A 17452-nucleotide genomic window follows, 5' to 3' on the forward strand; every position below is an offset into this window, starting at 1 on the left:
AACCTTTAAATAACATGATCATAATCTTTGTCAAATGATCAAGTAAAATGTATCAATGAAGTTACTGATATGCTACCAGATTGACACTATTTACTGGTTCTATTAAGACTGAGTTTTTCTTTGTAGAGTCATATACGAATACAACCTGGCTGTTGACTCCTACCCTTTTTTTCGTATGACCAATAATCTTTGTATAGTTTCTAGCTGAGATCTGTGTGACTATAGCCCCTCAAGAGAGAAGAGTTAACTGTTCTACTTGGCCTTAAGAAAACATTGCCTCTAACCTCCTTCACCTGCTTTCTACAGAAAAAATAATACTGCTTTAAGGTGTGGCACTTAACAAAGAAGTTTTATTGACTTGAACGTACCAGTAGATGCAGAAGAACCCATTCAAATTTTTCACTTCCTTTTTTTTCTTTCTAGTATCTATGCTAACTTACAACAAGCTTGAATGAATGTAATCATTATAATTAGAAGTTATTAGAAAACTCTCCAAATTAAAAGCTATGAATATGTTGATTATTGAATTTTAGAATATTCAGATTGCCTTCCATTATTAAAAGTAACTTGATATCAAAGTACGATCATCAATAGCAAAGTTTAATCACATTAATGTCTTTTAAAATTTCTTTGGATTTCTTCTGACTCTAATCAATCAAAGAATTTTTCTAATTTATTTATCTAAGTAACTTTTTGTTTGTTTTCAACCTCTTCTTATGTAGAAATATTAGGTTAAAAAAAAGCCTAATCAGAAAATTATCTTCCTGTTCCTTCAGAGCAGGGCCCTTCTCAGCTGAAGTTAAGAGCAGAGACCTCTATGTAGTAAAATAGTTAATAACAGCAATATTCTATGGGTTCATATCAGTTTTTTTCCAAAAACCAAGTCTGACATACTGCTTATTTAATGCTGAAATAATTAATGATAGTTAATTAACTCAGAGCTTTTAAAATTTGTGAAACCATTTTAATATAGAGAATTAAGGTATTCCATTGATGAAAGTTAGCAAGGAGAACTATCCTCTGTCAAATTAGCCTGTGTTGTCATCCATTTGCCTTAAGGAATGTCATTGTTTGTGGTGCCAGATGATCTGAAAACTACACAAAGCTCCATTCATCTTTCACAAAAGCAGAAGAACTAGAGTAATGACTGCCAAGATGTATGGTTCCAATAATCTAGGGATGTAAAATTACTGCTTAGCTACAGAATCATCTCTCATAACATTAATATCTGAATTTATAACAAGGAAGACAAGGTTAAATGATCTTCTTTTATGAACTACAAAAATGCAAGTTTATTAATCTGCAATAGGATTTTCATTTGTGTCACTTTACATTTACATATCTGATTTGGAAACACTTCAAAAACACATAAGCTTTAAATAACGACATCGTTGAAGGCATCTATTAATATTGTGAGCCATAAAGTCAGAATGAAACTCTCTTCCTTATGTATAATAAGCTTTTCTAATGATGGTCTAAAATGATGCTTAGCTAGTATGCCATTTCCCAAGATTGTTCCAAGGCAGAAAGAGGTCTTAACACCGATTTTTAAAAAATAGTTTTTTACTTAATATTTAAATGTACTTATTAGCTTAAGATGTATTTCTAGGCATGAAACTCACAATCAATGGAGAGTAGATTTCTGGATCATTAATAAATATGAAAATTTTTAAATAGAGTATAAATAATCATTGTTACGCTTTAACATATTTTTTTATTTATACCTTCTTGATGACTGTTAATAATATTTCAAGTAAATATGAGTAGTGCTTGAGAATACATGGAAACTTTCATCATTGTTTATGTTTCCAGCATACATATATGAAAACTAAATATAATTAAATAATTAGAGCTCTTTCAATTCTCTTTGCTAAACTCTGACATAACTATTAGGCAAAAATCTGATGAAGCAGATCACACGATTCTCTCCTCTGAAGCTAAATAGCTCTGGCTTCAGAGCCTTAGACTAATATTGCAAGACAAGAAAAATCTGTGGTCCCTTCGTGTTTGGCTTACCCCAAGAGATCATGAGCAACCCAGCTGGCTCTCAGCTGCCCTAAATGTATAATTTTAATGGGTTTATATTAGTACTAGGTAAATTCTTAAGGCTCAATAAATGTTAAGTGGACTATTAGGATTTGGTTTGGTATAAAGCTTGATAAGAAAAATGAAAAATTGTTTTTACCACTTCTCGTCATTATTTACCCAAGTTTACCTTTCTTTCTCTGTAACTCAGCAACCTTCCCATTATCCAGGCACCTGGAAGAGCTAGTGTTGTTAAATTTCTGACGGCTTTTTCATTACAGGCCCTTGTTTTTCAAGAGGCAGGTTAAATAAGCGATTTTGATTTGTGCCAAGCTGAGATGTTTAATAGACACTTGAAGTCCATTCTCTTGTTTTCATAAGATTTCATTTGAACTTATTTGTCCTACTTGATCTAAACACACAAAGAAAAGAAAAAAAAACCTTAAAATTCATCCAGCTTTGCATTCATGAATTGGTATAACTGAGCGAAAGAACAGTAACTTGTGTAATTGCCTTCTTTTTTTTCTTTTCTGATTCACGGCTTTTTTTTTTTTTTTTTTTTTTTCTTTTTTTTTTCTTTTTGCGGTATGTGGGCCTCTCACTGTTGTGGCCTCTCCCGTTGCGGAGCACAGGCTCCGGATGCGCAGGCCCAGCGGCCATGGCTCACGGGCCCAGCCGCTCCGCGGCATATGGGATCCTCCCAGACCGGGGCACGAACCCGTATCCCCTGCATCGGCAGGCGGACTCTCAACCACTTGCGCCACCAGGGAGGCCCTGATTCACGGCTTTTAAAAAAAAATTATCAACAACAAAAATTTCATACCACAAAGTTGTTATCTTTTTGTAAGAAGTATAAACGCCCATTTGTTTTACATATATGAGATAATGGTAAGACACCTTTACTTTGTAAAACATGGCGCAAATATTATCATCATCTGCATTTGTTAAAAGCGTGACATATTCATTGTAAAACGATATCTTTCTCATCATAAAAAGAACTCACATTTACTGTACAAAGCTTATAGAATGCAGATAAGAAAGAGGAATATTTAAAATCAACCTACCAAATAATATATTGAATTTCAATCTCTTTCTATGTCTAGTCTCCTATCCTTGCCTGTAGCCTTAGGAGCTTCCTCGGGAAAGCACTCCCTGGCTACCCCTTCCCACTTTCACATAGAGTTGCCACACGGTGGTAATCAGTTATACATGATGTTTCAGTATTCTCTCCACCTACTTCATATACAATTCCATGTGGTATGGCATCTACCCCATTACTTTACTAAAATGTTTCTTTTGCAGTTTCCAGTAAGCCTCTTTATCATCATCCAAGGACCATTTTCTCCATCTTCCTTGGCTTTGACATCCTCTGGGATTTGCTTCATGTTTGAAAATCTTCTAACTTGGATTCCATGATGGTACCTCATTTTGGTTTGCTTCTTGTATTTGCAACTAACCCCTGTCTGTTGCCTTCACTTCCTTTGTTCTTCCTTTAGGTTGCTATATACATTAATTTTGCTTGCATTTGTACATAGCAGAGTAACCAAATGACAGTGGCATAAACTACAGGATATTTATGAATTATTTAACAAGAAGTTGAGAGGTTGGCAGTCCCAGGGCTGATTCTGTGACTCAAACAGGAGTCAAGGATCTAGGCTCTTTCCAACCTCTGTTCTGTCATTCTGTCTCTTGGCAATGTCTTTTCTCCTACTCACAAGACAGTCAACGAGCTCTAAGAAGACAGGAGGCAAAGGCAAAAAAACCTTTCTGCTCCTATTCTTGCCTTTAATCAGGAAAAATGCTTTTCTCAGAAATCTTTTCCTTATATCTCATTGGCCAAAAATGGGTGTTACGCCCACCCCTACGCTATAATGGAAAAGGGAAAGAAATTGCCCTGACTTGCCTCGACCAGTTGTGATCCACCCCTTGGTGCTGGCACAATGCTCCAAACACAGTCAGGCAAGAAAGAAGAGCCGAGGGTCATGGAGTGGGCAACTGACAGGGGCAGCTCTGCTTACCTATCAGCTATGGCTGCCCCTTTAGACCAGTCTTTTTCTCTCCATATCTTAAAGTCTCTTAGGCTCCATTCATCTTATGTCCAGAAGGAGTTGTTGTGTAAAAACAACTGGGATGTGAAAGTGCTGTATAAACAGGAGTCTTATGTCATAGGAGATATACCATATTTTTCCAACGAGACTTACAACTTTAAAAAAATTTTTTAACATCTTTATTGGAGTATAATTGCTTTACAGTGGTTAGTTTCTGCTTTATAACAAAGTGAATCAGCTATATGTATACATATATCCCCATATCCCCTCCCTCTTGCATCTCCCTCCCACCCTCCCTATCCCACCCCTCTAGGAGGTCACAAAGCACCGAGCTGATCTCCCTGTGCTATGCAGCTGCTTCCCACTAGCTATCTGTTTTACATTTGGTAGTGTATATATGTCTATGCCACTCTCTTACTTCGTCCCAGCTTACCCATACCCCTCCCCGTGTCCTCAGGTCCATTCTCTACATCTGCATCTTTATTCCTGTCCTGCCCCTAGGTTCTTCAGAACCATTTTTTCCCTTTTTTTTAAGATTACATATATATGTGTTAGCATATACTATTTCTTTTTCTGACTTACTTCACTCTGTATGACAGTCTCTAGGTCCATCCACCTCACTGCAAATAACTCAATTTTGTTTCTTTTTATGGCTGAGTAATATTCCACTGTATATAGGCTAACAATTAAAAAATAACTTTTTAATAATTTTTTGTGTGTATTGAACCAAGGACCAAATCATCCTAATCCTTTCTGCAAAATTTATCTTCACTGTCTTTCCATTTACTATCTTCCTATTCTGGTCTCAGTCACCTGAAATCTTGACCATTGTGGCAGAGTTCTATGTGTTTCTTCTACTTACCTTTCTCTTGCTTCTATGTGCTTGCTTCCTTTGGTTTGATGTTCTTCATCTTCTAACTTTTTTCCCTATTATGTACAATATAAACATTACTGCGAGGGTTCAAGTCCTTCAGCTAACCTTCTTTTTCCTATCAAAATCAAACACCAACTTCTCCTTAATATGAGTTCTCATCTTTCTAGTCAGGCCTCTTCTATAAACGTCCATGACCTTCAAGTCTCATTCCAATACCTCATCTAGGCTCTGCTGTTGCCCTTAGCTGGAAAGTTTGACTTTATTTCTTACACCACTTCATACAGTGCTATACTCCTCAGTGAGTGGACTACGCAGGGTTTGAGAGCACCAGTGAAGCAAGTTACTTAATTCTTTGGTCTGATTTAATTTACAAACTTACCTTAAATTGTTTCACCCTCCTGATGGGATTAAACTAATCTACGTCTGATTAAGTTATAATTTTTTCCATACTAGCCTTGGTACAAGTGTAGGAGCTACGTACAATAACCTAGTGTTGTACAGTTGTATTGAATGCTCATTAAATACTTCATGATTGATTTTCAAATAATTTAAAACATACATACTATGTTTTTACCTATTTTCCCTCCACTTCAAGTGTCCTTTCTATTGTATTATTTGCTATATACTGCTAGAGTAAGGATAAATTACGAGTCCCAGTGCGAGATGAGAGGATAAATTATGTCTGTATTTACCCCCTTCCTTTGGAGTGTGAAATGCCCACCACCTGGCTCTGACAGAAACAGAAGGTTGAAGGTCATGTCAAATATCATAGAAATAATGACTTGGCTATAGCAATTCCTAATCCTACCCAATTTATCCTTTGTCCACAGACACTAGAGTATATTTTGTTCTCATCTTGATTTCAGACTTTGAGGGAAATAAGTGCAGTCACTTAAGGTCTGCCAGTTAGTACAATATCACGAAGGCAAACATTGTGCTAAAATTTTAAGAGAAAAAATATGTGATTGTTTTCAGAAAGATATATTTAGCTATGGAGTTTTCAAGAAGAAAAAATCAAATTGTAAATAAGAGAACTTCATTTTTAAGCATTTCCTTAGTTTCAATCAGGTTGGATCTTAAACTCAGGAGTCTTTTTTTTTTTTTTTTTTTTTGCGGTACGCGGGCCTCTCACTGTTGTGGCCTCTCCCGTTGCGGAGCACAGGCTCCGGACGCACAGGCTCAGCGGCCATGGCTCACGGGCCCAGCCGCTCTGCGGCATGTGGGATTTTCCCGGACCGAGGCACGAACCCGTGTCCCCTGCATCGGCAGGCGGACTCTCAACCACTACACCACCAGGGAAGCCCAGGAGTCATTTTGGTGGAGTAAAAGAGAAGGAATTAATTAAAAAGAGGAAGAAGAGGTACCTGATGTGTTGTAATGATGATGAAGATGATTATGACTGTGATGGTGATAAACAGAATGACAAATTTCATGAGTCATTCTGGTCATTAATAGCTGTCATCTGAAAAACGTAGCTTTATAGGTAAGCTCCAAAAAGCTGGACATTACCCAATAGTTATTTCTGAATAATGTGCTGACCTAAATACATACAGCCATACAAGTAAGCATCATCTTTTAAACATTAATTAATTAATTAATTAATTATTTTGGTCTTGGATTTAACTACCTCAGTAGTTGCATGAGCTTTGGGTTTCAACACATACTTCTGCCTAGCAGAGTTCATTAACATAAGAAGATTGATAAGAATTTTCATATTTATCCCATTTCACAGAACTTGAGTATAAGACAGGAAGGAATAAGTGAATTGATTCTCCACTTGGGAGTTCTGTTAACTTGGAAGAAAACAGTAAGTCTAGTATGTGAGAGTATCTGAAGAGAGGGAAGGAAGACCTCACTGTCCTCCCCAATATCTTCCTTCATGTACCCCAAAGACCCCTGCTCTCATTTTCTCACTGTTTCTTTGTTCTGCTTCTTCTCCTTAGCTTTCCTGTTCCTCCACACACTAGAAACCTAAGATCATGATTTTTGACCCAAGAGTATGTAATATTTGAAATTTAAAAGGGGGACATTTGAGTCCAGAACCCAAAATCTGAAAATAAGAAAAACTACTGGTCTCTAATGTGTGCCTGAACTGCCTTTACAAAATAAAAACAAAGTCAAAGAGAAATGAGACCAGCAATTAGAGGAGTGACTGTGCCCTGCTGTTTGCGTTTCCCCTATAATTGTTCATTTCTACGCTGGCTTTGGGTTTCAGTAGGTCGTGAATTGTTTCTCATATTCAAAGCAACAATTGGAATTGTGTTGTCCTTTACGTCCACAAAAATAGTTTACTAACGTAAGTTAATGACTGCAAAATGCTTTTTGTGTCTAGATGACTTGTTTATGGCATTTAAAGGGAGCATTTCGGATCAGCATGAAGGATGTTCAGGGAATGAGAAAATAGGAACCCTTCCTTTTATTCTCCCTCCCTTCTTCTACCGAGTAGAAAGAAATCCAGTCCAGGTTTTGCCTTCGACTCGGCCTCCGAATTTCGGCTGTGCAATGTGTAGCACGTTTCTCTCCCGCCCCTCCTTTTTCCTTCCCTCTTGCCTCCAGTGTCTGTCTCCAGGATTTCTCTCTTCCTATTTCAGGAGGACTCTCACAGGCTCCCTCAGCCTGTGTGAAGCTGAGGTTTCCCCTGGATCCCGTATATCCCCAACACATACCTCCACGCACACGCAGCCCCAAGAACCCCGCGCTCACACCGACACACACTCGCGCGCGCACACCCCCGCGGTCGCCTGTCCATCTCCCTCCCGGGAGAGCCGGCGCGCGTCCCCACCTTCGCCGCACACTCCGCGAGCCGAGCTCGCCGCGCGCTAGATAATTCCGCGGCTCGGAACTCGGATCGCAGCTCTCAACCCCCATGGTGGTTTTCTAAACATTTATTTTCCTCCTCTTTTTCGTTTTTGTTGCACCGTTTTCGGTCTGGGGGGCCAGAGGAGCAAGGCGGGTGCTTTTCCAGCCAGCCCTGGCTGGCTTGCCATCCTCCATCAGGCTTATAAAAGTTTGCTGAGCATAGTCCAGAGGGCTGCGCGGCTCGTCCCCTCGGCTGGCGGAAGGGGGTGACGCTGGGCAGCGGCGAGGAGCGCGCCGCCGGCTCTGGCGGGCTTTCGGCTTGAGGGGCAAGGTGAAGAGCGCACGGGTCCCGGGGTTCACCGAGCTGGATTTGCATGTTGCACCATGCCTTCTTGGATCGGGGCTCTGATTCTTCCCCTCTCCGGGCTGCTGCTGTCCCTCCCGGCCGGCGCGGATGTGAAGGCTCGGAGCTGCGGCGAGGTCCGCCAGGCGTACGGTGCCAAGGGATTCAGCCTGGCGGACATCCCCTACCAGGAGATAGCAGGTAAGCGCGGGCGCGCGGCCCGGGCCGCTGCAGCCCTCGGCGGCCGCACGTCCCCCGCGCCTCCGGAAGCCCTCCGCCTTCCCCCTGTTGCTGAGTTGTTGGTGTTCACTTTTTTGTCGCGGCTCTCCCGGCCGCCGCGCTTCTGTGCGGGGCGGCGGATGCTCCCGCGGCTTCTCCCGCTGGGGAAGGTGTGCGTCTCGGCTGCCTCATTGTGTGCACACGCGGGAGCGCCCTCCTTCCCTCCCTCCCTCCCGCGCCCTCGCGCCCCCTTCGTCGTTGGCCCCGGCCGCGCGGGCCGGGGAGCCCGGCACACTCCGGGGCGGCCGCGGCGCGAGGGCAGATCGCCGAGCGGGGCGCCCACCCCGCGCCGCTCGCTCAGGCAAACTTGGAACAACTGCGGCCGCAGTTTGCCCAGCGCCACAGTCTGAGTGGCGCCTTCTCCGCTCCCTCCCTCGCGCCGGCGGGGGCGGTGGAGAGACGCGGAGGGCTCCCTTCGCCCCTCGGTCCCCTCTCCTGACCTTCGGGGAGGCAGAGCGCCCGGCGCCCGGGCCGCGGGCGGGAGAGGCTTGGTGGGGAGGGGGGAACCCCACCGGGGGACTCGGCCTCCGACGTAAGCGGTTCCGGGCTGGTCTGGGGAGTTCGTGGGCTGCCCGTTTCAGATTTGGGGCGGGCTTTCCCGTTACGGTTCCTCAGTGCTTCCCCGATTGCGGTTGGTTACTCGCGGTTCGGGGACACCCCGGCCACCCGGCGCCGCGCCCCGTCCAGAGCGCGGCCTCGGCAGCCCGCTCTGGGAAGCCGAGTCAGCTTAAGCGGGTGGCTCGCTGGTGGATTCGTCCCGGGCTCCTGGGACCCCGCGTCCCCCGCGTGCCCAGCCACCGGCATTCCTCCACCGAGAGCCCCTCCGACAACTTGCGCGGCAGCCTGGGTGCGTGTTTTCCGGCTCTTAGCTCCAACCGAACCCGAGCTTGTCGGGGGCTCGGTGAATGAAACGTGTTGGGGAGAGGTAATCCTGTGGCCGCGAGAGAGGCCAGGAGATGCTCCGGGGGCGCGGGCTGCTCACACCCGGCAGCTGGAGTCCTCAGGGTCCTCGGAGGGTCGAGTCAAAACGCTGGATTTCCACCAGCCTCTCTGCGTTTTGCCAAAGAACTGGTCGCTGGAGGAAAAGCATTTTTGCAGAGATCTTAAAACATCACGGTTTCGAGACGTAGTGGGATTGCTGTTTTATTGCGGTTGATCCACAAACTCTACAAGTGGGGTTTTTTACTCACACCGGAATGAGCACATTTCTAGAAATACAGGCATTGAAAAAAAAAAAAAAAAAAAAAGCTTACACACCACGCTAACAGCGCCGAGCATTATATACAGGGAGCCTTTTTTAATTCTGAGCCAGACATAGGCAGCCTCTGGTGAGTCGGAGGCGGAACCTGTGGTGAATTATAAGGCCACTTTTCTCTCCCTGTCACTTCTTCTCCCTTTTCCAGAGCTCCTTAATTTGTTAATCAGTGAATAGAGCGACTGCCCCCGCAGCTCCTTAAGTTTCTTAACTCTCCTTCCCCTTTGTCTACTGTTATTTCATTCTTTTTAATTAATTGATAAGTATCAGCTTTGCTTTTTTCCCCTCCCCCCCAATCTCAGGGAATTCAACTTTTTAAAGGTCTAGAGTATGGATCACTTCTTGTAGGAACTTTTTCTCCTCTCATCTGGGCTTTTTCAAACTGTCTTTTAAACACACATATTTCCCAACATGATTTCAGATAAGATATCTCAAAGAAGACAAGAGTTAAGTATTTTTAAATTGCTTCAGTATTCTTTAGTGGATAATGGGATTTTCAGGAGACTACAGTTCATCCTGACCACGAGGCAAATCTCCTTCCTATCAGAGGGAAGGTTTTCGGTGTGTATGATTTCTGTAGGCCCCATTGACTTTCCTGAAACATTGCCAGTGGTTGAAATAAATCCTTCAGTAGAGTTTTAACTACAGAGGGTTTTTTTTCCCCCTTTTTCTCCACCCCTTGACAATAACGGTGCTTGCTAATCAGCAATGGATTTCTAAAATGTGTGCACTTTTGTTACAATCACTTTCTAGGACTAAGGGCACTGTTGAGTTTGCCTAAACCCTCCTGTCCTTTGTACCAGTGGAAATACTCAAGCTCTAGGTCACTGGGGTGTCAGAGGCACATCTGATAGGAAAAGAAATGAATTGAAAGATAACTGTATATTAAGGACCAACACTGTTTCAAGGTAAACTTTACTCAGTGCTACCTATTGCTGTTGGAATGATCACTTAGGTGTCCTGTTGTTAAATGAACACACCCTTCCTCTGTTCCCTTGTTCCTGATACCATTTACTTTTAATTATCTAGTATATGGTGGTTATCCTTCCCTTCAACTCCTTTCCATCCTATGCTTTGTTTGGACTTTGACTGGTTTGCTTGAGAAACGGCATGTGCTGTTAGTCTGTCAGGGAACATGAATTTAAAGGAACTGCTGTTCAGATTTCAGGTTCTTGAGAGCTGTTTCTAGTTGAAAGATATTTACAGGTAGCTTGCCTGGTAAAATAACTGAGAAGTAATAAGGACATTATGTCTCATCATGACATTATTAAAGTTTTACTCAGAACTCACAATTGTGAAATAGTGTGCCCTTTTCCATTCTAGGATAAAAGGGAGTTCTTCAGACTCAACACATGAGGGACTGTGATGGGTAATATATAAAGTTCGACTCAGAGAGTGCTTGGGAAAGAGGAGGCCTTCAGGGGGCAGCTTGTACCATTAATCTTCACTCAGCCCTGATTTTAAACCATCCCAGGCAGATCAGATAGACTATCTGTCCTTGTTTCAAAGACCTCCAAAGGAATAGACTCTTGAGCCCCTCTCAGCAATCCATTCTAATACTTAGTAATTTTTGTGGTATCAAAATGTTTCCAGATATCTAGCCAAAAGCCTTCAAAGTGTGCTTGCTTATTTTCTCTTGTTCTATCTTCTGGGAAGATATTGAGCCATGTAGCATCAAGTTCTTTGTTAGGACTGTTATTCTGATCAAAGGTCAGTGTGAAACATGCCAGTTTTTCTTCCAGCATCAGAAATATTATCTCATTTTCCAATCCAACTCATCTTGATGGTGCTAAACTTCTAAAGGAACTCACAACTGAAAAGAGCATCTGCTTAAAAGTCTCGGCAATTCCGGGAATGTTGTTTTATGCTTACGGTGCCTCTATTTTATGCTTGGAGCCTTCTTGGAGTCATTAATTATAATATGCATGTGGTGCTGACTAGTGGTAATTTATTGGCTTACGGGTTAATGTTTTTCATTTATCTACCGCAACTTTACTTAACAATCCCTTATATAGAAATCACTATGTGCCCGGCACCTATCTGAAAAACATTACCTACTTTAAAAACATTAAACATTGTCTTACTGACTTTTTCTAATAACGTAGATGCTATCGTTATCCCCATTTTAAAGATGAAAAGACCGAGCAACACAGAGACAAATAATTAACTTGCCCAAGGTTGACTCAGATAGCAGGTGATGAGGCTAGAATTCAAACGCAGGCGCTCTGACCCCAGGCACTGGAGTCCATCCACTTCCCCTTGCCCACTGCCATTCTGTATTTGTCGAATGAATGCAAGTAAAATCAATTCTTTCTTGATCTAATACATCTATAGCCTGGTATTATCAATCACCATATGCATTCACTCACAGTTCAAGCTGAGTATTTTCCTATTTACTTGCAACATCTACAATTTTTCAAAATCACTTTGAATTTGGATTTTATGTTCTCTGGAATTGGCTACGCTACCACCACTAAATTGTCTGTGTACTTGTGCATTTTCCCGATCATTGTATAGATGTGGTTATATGAAAGATAGAAAGTAAAAACATGTGTTGGGTTTTTTTCAATATACTGGGCCTACTTTCTGAATATTGGGTTAGTCCAAAAAAACTTACTCCAGGAAATTATCATGGCGGTAGAGGGAGGAGGGAAGTTTATCCCCACAGATTAGGAAAAACATATAACTAACTCTGTTCTCAATAATTTACTTTGCCACCTTTTTCCTATCTCAGGTATTTTGAGAGTCGGGCTATAGCTGGATATTAAGAAAGCAGTAAATTCTCTCCCATCTCTTTAATATCAATTTATCTCAAAAATCTAAAAATCTGTCTCAAAGTCTAAAATTAAAAAAACATTTTCTTATATTCCACTGATATACTAGTGACATTTTTAGTCTTTCTTTATTGTTTTCAAATTTCAAAATATGTAATGCTTCACTTTGTCTGGCCTTCGTCCAGCAGTCCTTTCCTTTTTTTGGTGGGCTTCCCGGGGAAAAGCCCTCCCTCCCTCTGCTCCCCAGCAAACCAACTTATTTGATACGTTTGCTGTTAACCCAACTCTTTTTTCAATTTTACATGTAGATATCACATTAACATAAATGAAAAAACAGTGTTTGGTAAGTCTTACTCTTTTGGAGACATATTAAATCTCCTAGTTTGGGATAAATAATTTAATTTCCATTTAGCTGCCTGCTTCACAGAGTTCTGATTTCTTTGCCCTCTGTTTAGTTAGATGATGTCTTTAAAATCCTTTCGAAGAACACTGTGAGGTGGAAATGAGTTAGCGGAACTTCAAATGTTTTTTTTATGATTTGTCAAGTCACTAGATTACTAAAAGATTCACATTAATTCCAGGTATCAAAGCAATCTAAAATCTGAACTATTAGGAGTACCACTTGTTAGACTCTTGATTTGGGGATTAATTTTAGAATGATCCTTGCAAACAGAGTTATCTTAGCTGATTTAATTAGAAGATGATATGTCATCGTTGAGAATAAGAGTTCATTTGAGTTGACTGATATAATTTTTTTACATAAAACTTGTATCTTTTAACTGTGCCACATTGTAATAGCTTGTGAGCAGAAATGTAGGCCACTATCAAAGGTGATTTAAAATATACAGCGTTATGTTCTTTAAAATACTGTGGTATAAACATTGCATTATAATTTATGTGAGAGGGTGACTAGTGTTCTTTTACAATTATGGGTGAGTATTATGAACACTTAACAAAATATAAAATTGAGTCCTTTTAAACCAAAGTGACCTACCATTCAGTCACTAGATTTTTGTAGAAATATCAGTTTAGGATAAAAACTGTAGTAAAGGAATTATTGATAAAATCATTCATTAGCTTAGTCTTAATTCATATTCAAACCCACAAAAGTAACATCATAAGACTTTTTTTCCTCCTTAGTTCACATCTCTCAGAAGACTTCTAGCAAGGCCAGCAAGGTGACTTAGATTTGTCTTGCCAGTATAAACAGAATAATTAATATTTCAAACTTGGTGCTTATATCCTTTTGCAGACCAGATTCTGCTCTCTTAAATTCTTTAGCTGGCACACAACGAGACTTTAAGTAGTTTCATAGATTTCTCCAGTATTACTCAGTTTTTAGTGATTTACATGAGAGCGTTTGAAAGTGTAGTTGACTCCCTGGATGGCATGTTAGTAAATAAAGGGTTTCATAGTGCTAACTCTTGGGTAAAGGTTTAAAAATTCTAATAATCCTGGATGGAAATATTTAAGAATTTTTAATAACCCTGGCTGAAAAATATTTGTAAACAAATGCACCAGTTAGTAACAAAGAAAAATAGAAATTTGATTCCACATTTACACGACTCAGGTTATTATTTTTATAACCTATTCTCCATTTCTTTTAGGCACTTTTTTTTCATTTTTCCAATAACTGGTTCTTGTTTACCTACTATGTGTAAGTCACCATGCTAGGGACTGGCTATAGGGCCCCAGGGAATTTTAATCCCAGCAGGGAAGCAGAAATTAAGGGCACCTTTAACAGTGAACTGCTGAGATAAGTGCACAACACTAGGGTACCTGGCACTGGGAAAGCATTCAGTAGGATCATGTGGGTACTTCCCTGGTGGCCCAGTGGTTAAGACTCCGTGCTTCCCCTGCAGGGGGCGTGGGTTCAGGTCCCTGGTGGGGGAACTGAGATCCCCCCATGCCTGGAGGTGCGGCCACAGTAAAGAAATAAAAAGAAAAAATTTAAAAAAATGGAAAAAATATAGGATCCCATGTTCTGATCACAGTGTTCTGGAAATGCCTCCTTGAAGAAGAGCGATGGGCTCCGAAGCGTGAGTACAGAGTCAGGAAGAAGGCGGTGGGGAAGTAGAGGGCATACACATTGCCTTTATGGAAAGAAGGCCCTGAAAGCATGAGAGGAGTTCCAGTTTACACGGTCACTGCAAGCCATTCTTTTACATATGAAGAAGTCCCAACATAGAGCAGTTCTAGGAGTGAGAAAGTAGAAAGGTAACAGTATCACCCGGTCCCAGGTTCTCCCCATCTTTTGACTCTTCCATCCTCATTCCATCCATCATCCAGGTCAGGGCCATGATGGAAACAAGATGGCTGCTGGAGTACCAAGAGGCAAAGGGGCAATGCCCAGAGGCATAGAAAGGGACCATCTCTTCCCATGTGCATCTCTCCATTGATGAGGCAGACTAGCCTCAGCAGTCCCCCAGCAGATTTACCCACCTTTCTCATTCCAGAATTGCTTCCTATGCCCATGCTTGGAAGAGAAAGGAAAAGGACTATGGCTGTTGATCTGAACTAGTCACAATTATACCCTAAGACAGGTTGGTAGTCACCTTTCTCACATATATGGCCACTGAAATGCTTGGTTAATCTTCATAATCTTAATAATATAATAATATATAATATAATAATAATAATAATCTTAATAAGGAACTTAGGGGTAACGGAGAAATTGAGAGGAATGACTCGGACTATCTGAGTTAAGTATTTGGCATTCTTGCTTTAAACCAGTGTTTCTCAACTCCGGCCAGTGGTGAACTGATAAATGTTAAACAATTGGCTCTCTGGAGGGTAGTGTGTGGAGAGACCTGATTTGTAGCATTTGCCAATTTTTGTGATCTAAATACTCCCACTGTGACGGATCTTAAGCTACTAACAGCTCAACAACTGGCTCATAAAATTCCAGAAAATTTAACAACTGGCTCTTTCGAGTTGGAAAGAGCCAGGGCTATCCTGGAATCATGTGAGATATTAAGAAAACTACCTGCACTTGGGCTTCATCTTCAGATAATCTGATGTAATTGGTCCGGGAAGGGTACTTTCCCTCCCTCCCTCCCTCGCTCTCTCTCTCCCTTTCTCTCTCCCTTCACTTCTCTTCCTTTCTTTTGAAAATTTCCCAAGTAATCCTGATGTGCACCTAGGGAAGAGAGCCAGTGGTCTGGAGCAGTGCTTCATAAACTTTATCATGCGTCAGAATCACTGGAGGCCTTGTTAAAGGCCAACGCTTTGGTCATCCCCACATGTTCTGACTTAGTAGTTCTGGGATAGGACCTGTAATTTGCATTTTTAACAAGTTCCCAGGTGACGTTGATGCTGTTGGTCTGGGCACCATCCTTTGAGTTTCTGGGGGCCACATTCTGGGTTCATTCAATGTGTTGTTGTTGTTTTTTAAATTTATTATTATTTTTTATTTATTTATTTATTTTTATTTTTTATTTTATTTTTTTATTATTAGTTTCTGCTTTATAACAAAGTGAATCAGTCATACATATACATCTGTTCCCACATCCCTTCCCTCATGCATCTCCCTCCCTCCCACCCTCCCCATCCCACCCCTCCAGGCGGTCACAAAGCACCGAGCTGATCTCCCTGTGCTCTGCGGCTGCTTCCCACTATCTATCTACCTTACGTTTGGTACTGTATATATGTCCATGCCTCTCTTTCGCTTTGTCACAGCTTACCCTTCCCCCTCCCCATATCCTCAAGTCCATTCTCAAGTAGGTCTGTGTCTTTATTCCCGTTTTGTTTTTTTGCGGTACGCGGGCCTCTCACTGTTGTGGCCTCTCCCGTTGCGGAGCACAGCCTCCGGACACGCAGGCTCAGCGGCCATGGCTCACGGGCCCAGCCGCTCCGTGGCATGTGGGATCTTCCCGGACCAGGGCACGAACCCGCATCCCCTGCATTGGCAGGCGGACTCTCAACCACTGCGCCACCAGGGAAGCTTTTTTTTTTTTTTTTTTCCCAATGTGGTTTTAAGTACACGTTTTTGTCAGGGGAGACAGTCATATTTGAGCAATGATTTTGTGTTATTTCTCGCCTTGACCTTGGGGAGGAATCTCCACCCAGAAAGAGTTGCTGTTTCCAAACTGCGCACCCCGATCCTGTTTCCTCAGCGTTCCTCCAAATGTCTACATTGACCACTAGGGGGACCAAGGGAAAGAGAGTGACTGGCTCCCTTCAATCCGTAATCACCGGTGCCTGGAACAGAAGGGGCCTAACCCAGCTGCCCTCGGCACTTCTGCGCCAGTAAAATAAAACCACAGCATTGCTTTAAAGGGGAACGGGGAAAAGTCATTTTAAGTTTCTTTCACGGTAGGAACCCTATTATTCTTTGCTAATATGGTAGGCTCCCTATAGGTATGTAGGACTCATTTTGGGGGTCGTTTTTAGAAGATTTCTGGTCAAGAGTAATTCCAACCCTCCCCCCCACCCCTATCCCCGGCCCCATCCCGCCTTGAGCTATTTTTCCTGTGCAGATCTAGCCATTTGTTCCTGACTTCCAGGTACAAGGAGACTACATTTAGAGCTGGTCACCCTTCATTTTATACACATTTAATTAAAGATGTAGCATAATCCATTCTGGACATGCACACCTGTGTTCTGTAGGCTTTATCAGCTAGTGTATTTGCTCCTTACATTTCTTGGATTTCTTGAGAAATTGACTTCCTCTTTTTGTGCCCCCAGAACAGCTGAGATTAGCAGGGGCCAGTGCTCCTGAATTTCAGGGAATTAGAGGTGTTTCCTCTCAAGGCTGCAATGAAGTTGAGGCAACTCTTTTCTTTGCAAAGAAAGCACTCTGAGGTCTTCCAAAAAATGATGACTAACTTTCAGTTATTATTTTCTTAATGGGTCAGAATAGCTCAAAGTCAATAGCACTTTTGCAATGAACTTGAAAGAGCCACCATGCTTTTGGCTATCATAGGTATTTTTAAGTGACAGGCCTTAATTTTTTTTCCCGAGAAAGTAAGAAATGTTGTCCTTTAGCTGTTTGCTTATCCTATTTTATTCCAAATCCCAATGATTGGGAGTTTTTAAAACTTAAAATATTTAAGA

General features: G+C 41.9%; 1 protein-coding gene across 1 annotated transcript in view; it reads left to right on the forward strand.

Annotated features, from left to right (window-relative positions):
* Positions 1-8130: 8130 nt before the first annotated feature.
* The window catches only part of GPC6 (glypican 6), a 1080358-nt gene continuing 1071036 nt past the window's right edge, over positions 8131-17452 (forward strand). The window contains exon 1 of the mRNA XM_060080058.1: positions 8131-8290. Coding sequence (XP_059936041.1) covers positions 8131-8290 — 160 coding nt within the window. The remainder of the gene's footprint in view (positions 8291-17452) is intronic.

Source organism: Mesoplodon densirostris, chromosome 17, assembly GCF_025265405.1.
Source record: "Mesoplodon densirostris isolate mMesDen1 chromosome 17, mMesDen1 primary haplotype, whole genome shotgun sequence".
Lineage (NCBI taxonomy): Eukaryota > Metazoa > Chordata > Mammalia > Artiodactyla > Ziphiidae > Mesoplodon > Mesoplodon densirostris.